At 38.7% G+C, this 5,892-nt stretch overlaps 1 protein-coding gene across 1 annotated transcript; it reads right to left on the minus strand.

Moving 5' to 3' along the window:
* Positions 1-390: 390 nt before the first annotated feature.
* On the minus strand, positions 391-4,985 carry LOC117811863 (GTPase IMAP family member 7-like). Its single transcript, XM_034682349.1, has 3 exons — positions 4,724-4,985; positions 2,801-2,898; positions 391-1,844 (listed from the first exon to the last, which is right to left on the minus strand). Exons 2-3 carry the CDS (start codon positions 2,814-2,816, stop codon positions 1,087-1,089), a joined length of 774 nt encoding a protein of 257 aa, XP_034538240.1. The 5' UTR covers positions 2,817-2,898; positions 4,724-4,985; the 3' UTR covers positions 391-1,086.
* Positions 4,986-5,892: the final 907 nt, after the last annotated feature.

Below are 5,892 nucleotides of genomic sequence, written 5' to 3' on the forward strand. Positions count from 1 at the left end.
TTGAATGATGAGGCCACTGACATCAATGCTGTGTTTAAAAAGTTGGAAAAAAAACATTGAATCTGTAAACACAAATGACAGATAAAGACAAGCATCTCCTCAGTGCACTGTATCATCAGTCGTGTGATGTCTAGACAAGTATGCTTACTCACAGGTTTCTACCTGAAATGCTGTGAAGTGCTTTGGTCATGTAGGAAAAAGATTGGATCTTCAAATCTAATCTTGTCTTGATGTTGGGTCTTTCTAAATATTATAACAAAGGTCTGGACCTGCTCTTTTATCCCACTTTACCCTAATTGTCTTGAGATAACATTTGTTTTTAATTTACAATGAAGGGACAACAATATGACAGTATAATTGATAGTTAGATACTTTATGGAAGTGCAACAAGATCACATCACAGCTTCTTTACTTAATGAAATGATTTGATTTCATTGTCCAACAAAATCTTTCACATCACATCAGCTTCATTTCTTGCAAATCATTTAAGACAAGATGTAAAGATACACACATTTGACACATTTCAAGTTCCAAACACATGTCATACATTTGATCTGGTATGAAGCTACATGTTTGGATTACAAAAATGAGTACTTCAGTTTGACCTCATTTAACATTAGGATCAGATATGTTTTTATAGTAGGCTGATACACAGAGTCTCTAGAGTGATCAGCCTCCAGAGCCACATCTTTGAACAGATTTTGCAGTTTAGACTGTAAAGTGGACAGACACATGTACCACTTGGTGTTAAAAAACTGCTGGACACTTTGAAAGACCTCACAGGAGGAAATCAATTCTTTCTTTTGTGTTTTTACAGACAAACTCGGTGTGGGCTTTGCAGGATAACAAAACATTAATCATTACACCCGAGTAATTAAAAGAAAACATTTGCTTGATTTTTCAGGAAAACAATAGAAGCTTCATGAGAGTCAGATAGTGAAGCAAACACAATTTCATCTAAGTATTCATATCAATGTACTTAAAGGAGCTTTCTGTAAAATTAACAAAATAAAACCCTTTCTCAGTACAGTTAACTTTTTTAAGGTGTTGGTTCAAGAAGCTCTGACTGCTCAAATTATAAATCTTCTAAAGTTTAATTAAAGCTTCCGCCAATTTACAGAGTACTCCAAGGAACATCTTCACACATGGAACCTGAGCTTCAATGGCATTTACACTTGCAGCAAGTAATCTGTCATAAAGTGGCCCTGGGGAACCACCTGCTAGTTGTCCCTCAGCGCAACTCTTGTATTCTTCAATGGCCTTCAGTTGCTGTTCTATCAGATCACAGCTGTAAGGGCCATTATTTTGTTTGATTTTTTTAAACTTTTCGACTAGCTCCTTAACCTTACTATTATCTTTAGTGTTTTCGAATTTGTGGTACTCTTCACCACAGCTTTGGATGAACTCTTTCAGTTCTGAATTCTTCTCAAAATCAATGAAGCGCTTCACTTTCGTGTCGTCTCCGCCGGTGAACAGGACCAGGGTATGCTTTTCTGCTGTTGGGAAGACCAGCTTGAAGGCCTTCATCGAGTTTACAACTTCGTCGCCAAACTCATTAACATTTACCACCCACAGGAACACATGAGGACCTGGGAGACTCTGCTTGATTAAACTTACAATCTCTCTCATTGTTTTCGTCTGAGTCATTTGGGTGTGGAACAGGCCAGGAGTATCAATCACGGTCAGTTTTTGACCATCAAACACTTTGTTCTTGGTTGAGCACTCTTTTGTCGTGGATGTTGGAGACGTGTCTACTTTAAAATGTTCCTCCCCAAGGATGATGTTTCCTGAAGCACTTTTCCCAGCTCCAGTCTTTCCCATGAGCACAATCCTCAACTCAGGTTCTGCAGAAAAACACACAAGATTGATGTTAAATTAAAAGTAATATATGCCAATACTGCTGTTATAGAAAAAAAAAAAAAAAAATGTAAATGTTCATTGTCATATCTTAACCAAAGAGTAGACTTATTCAAGCAACTCACTCACACACAGAAGACACTGACTTCTATAATAAAAAAATATCTAAATACAGAAGAAATATCTCTTTGAAAATAAATGTTAAAAAAGAGAATAATTATTGAACCTTTTAGAAAACTATTCAAGTATTAAAGATGCATGTCAAAAAGTACAACCTGAAGCTGTTATTCAGTGAAGAGAATACATCTCTCAAATGAATAAGTCAAAAAATTTAAAGTAAAAATGATATTGTGTAATTTCTGACTTATGCAGAAGTCTGCACTGATCTTGTAGATTATTTTTAATCACTCATTACATTAGTGTGCCTCCACATTAAATCCTGCTATAAATCGTAAATGTATTTTATCTGATGAAATGTTTAACACATTAATAAAAAAAAATAAAAAAAACACAGACTGAAAAGCAGGGGTTAACTTTTAATCATTAAGACAAAACATGGAGGTCCACACACAGACTTAAAAAATCTAAGGAAAATTTATCAAATTGAATATTTGTGGAATTCCTCATCTTTTTGAGTATAATGACCAGTAACAACACATTTTGCTAAACTTGACTTTGTTGTAACATGTCATATATTACTTAACACAATAATTATGAATGTGAAAGGTAAAATCACCAAAAACTAACATAAAGTCCAACATAACTGAGAGTTTGGTTGTTAAAATAAATGTTCACCTGGATATAATGACTGAAATTAGGTTTCTTTATAATATACTGGTGCTAATGCAAACAAACAAAGATCCAAAGAGGACGATAAGTTGTTACTGAACTGATTCATCAAACACAACCCTGAGTGACAATAATGTTTAAGAAATATACTCACCATGTTTGTCAGTCATCTTCACAACCTCACAAAAGCAGTTGATCTCTGATGTCTGTTTGCTGTTTATGTCTTGTTGTTGTAATGTTGTTCATTTCATGCTTTTTATATAAGAAAGTCTGTTTAGTTCCCTCCCCTAAAACATGTCATCTGCTGCAAAAGGCCCAGAGAGCCAGCCAGTCACAGATCAGAAATTAGAATCTAGCCATAGCCAACAACAAATCAGATCAATAGATGCAGATAGGTAACTAGATTGGTAGTGAGGTAGGTACGGTGGATATCAAAAGTCTACACACCCTTGTTAAAATGCCAGGTTTTGTGATGTAAAAAATTGAGAACCAAGATAAATCATGTCAGAACTTTTTCCACCATTAATGTGACCTATAATGTGAACAATTCAATTGAAATTTAAAAAAAAATGTTTTAGGGGGAAGAATACAAACTAAACAAATCAAATAATGTGGTTGCATAAGTGTACACACCCTTTAACATTTTTTTTAAAGCGCCTTTTGATTTTATTACAGTACTCCATTTTTTTGGTAGGAGTCTAGAAGTTTCTCTTCATCTTCAGCTTTCTAACGGAGCCCTGGAGGTTTTGTGTTAAAAGTGACCGGTGTTTGTAACTGTTCACATTTCCCTCCACCTTGACTAAGGCCCTGGTTCCAGCTGAAGAGAACCAGCCCCAAAGCATGATGCTGCCCCCACCATGCTTCTCTGTGGGTCTGGTGTTCTTTATGTGATGTGCAGTGTTGTTTTTATGCCAAACATACCTTTTGGAATTATGGCCTAAAAGTTCAACCTTGGTTTCATCAGACCATAAAACATTTGCCACATGCTTTTGGGAGACTTCATGTATGTTTTTGAAACATTTTGCCGGGATTGGATGTTTTTCTTCATAAGAAACGGCCTCCGCCTCACAACCCTACTCCATAGCCGAAACATATGAAGAATACGAGAGATGTTGTCACATGTAGAACACACCCAGCACTCGCCAGAAATTCCTTCAGCTCCTTTAATGTTGCTGTAGGCCTCTTGGAAGCCTCCCTGACCAGTTTTCTTCTCGTCTTTTCATCAGTTTTGGAGGGATGTCCAGTTCCTGGTAATGTCACTGTTGTGCCACATTTTCTCCACTTGATGATGACTGTCTTCACTGTGGTCCATGCTATATCTAATGCCTTGGAAAATTATTTGTACCCTTCTCCTGGCTTACAACTTTCAACAATGAGATCCTTCTGCTGCTTTGGAAGCTCTCTGTGGACCATGGCTTTTGCTGTAAGATGCAACTAAGGAAATGTCAGGAAAATCCTCCTAGAACAGCTGATCTTTATTTGGATTAATCAAAGTCACTTTAAATTATGACAGGTGTATACTGACTACTATTTGTCAGGAGTTTGAATGTGATTTGTTAATTCTGAACACAGCCACATCCCTAGTTATAAGAGGGTGTGTACACCTATGCAACCACATTATTATTTTTTATTCTTCCCCCTAAAATATATATATTTTTTAATTAAATTGAATTGTTCGCGTTATAGACCACATTAAAGGTGGAAAAAGTTCTGACATGATTTATCTTGGTCTCATTTTTTTTACATCACAAACCCTGTTTTTTTAACAGGAGTGTGTAGACTTTTGATATCCACTGCAGGTTCGAGGGACGGTAGGCAGGCAGGTACAAAGCACTTGAAACTTGCTTTCTTTTGCCATGAGCAGACTAAATTACATCATCTATTTGAAATAAACTAAATACCTCTGCCCCATTAAAATGGATAGGTACTCAACAAGAAGTCAGAACCCCATGCCCCTGCTGCACCCTCAGTCTGTACTTTTGCCTTACTTATATAAGATAAGATAAGATAAGATAGTCCTTTACTCGTGCCACAAATTTAAGGAAAGAAATTGAATTTAATATGTTACACAGCTTACCAAATGGCCCTTGGCCTTCGAAACCCAAACAGCACCAACACCTTCAATACACCCAGTCTCCATTGATGCTCCAGGTATGGAGTACTACTTACTTTGCCCTTAAAGCCCCCTGCACCCAGATAATGGAACTAGATGGGCAGTAAGAGCCAACGCATTACCAGGGTTTATCAAGTGGGCACCTCCCCAGTGTTTTGTCATGTTAGGCCCACCAACTTGATCAGAACTACAGACATCCTGCCTTCAAAAATAAATAAAATGTATTATTATTCCTATTTCTGTTCGTCCTATGTGTCATATGTGGGGATTTGCGCATTTATTACACTAAGCGATTAAACATTGTAACCCAGGGTAGAATTACAAATCAGTTAAATGAGTTACTAATATTTTTAAAGTTGCAGACCTGAAGTGCCGGTCATATGTTGTGTCTCAGCTGTAGTGCAGCCATCCGCCACTAGCTTGTAGCTCCGGCTACTAGTTATTTCCAAAGTGTTATAATGCTCTACCATCCAGATGTAGACAAGCACGGACAACAGATGGCACATACAATTACCCACGTACCTAAACTCAATGGCCCTCAAACTGACGAGGGAAATCAAGGTAGCTAAGAGGAGCTACACTGAGAAGTTAAAACAGAGCTTCTCTGCCAACGACCCCTCAGAAATTTGGAGAGGCCTGCGTGAAGTTACAAGCTACAGGAGACCCTCCCCCCACCCTGAAGGTAACAAAAGACTAGCTGACGACCTGAACAGCTTCTACTGCAGGTTTTCACACCCCACACCCGAACACTCTGATTTACCTGGCCCCCCCACAAGCCCCTCCCCACCCCCCTCTGACCCCCCACCTGCGCTGACGATCTGTGAAGATGAGGTAATCCAGCTCTTCCAGAGACAAAAGACCAAGAAGGCTCCAGGACCAGACGGCGTGTCCCCCTCCTGCCTGAGAGTCTGTGCTGAGCAGCTGGCCCCCATCTTCACAAAGATCTTCAACACATCGCTGGAGCTGTGTGAAGTGCCCTCATGCTTCAAAAGCTCCACCATCATCCCAGTTCCAAAGAAACCCACCATCACAGGACTCAATGACTACAGACCCGTCGCCCTGACGTCTGTGGTCATGAAGTCCTTCGAGAGACTAGTGTTGAGCCACCTGAAGGACATCACAGGCCCCCTGCT

The sequence above is a fragment of the Notolabrus celidotus genome, chromosome 4, assembly GCF_009762535.1.
Source record: "Notolabrus celidotus isolate fNotCel1 chromosome 4, fNotCel1.pri, whole genome shotgun sequence".
NCBI lineage: Eukaryota > Metazoa > Chordata > Actinopteri > Labriformes > Labridae > Notolabrus > Notolabrus celidotus.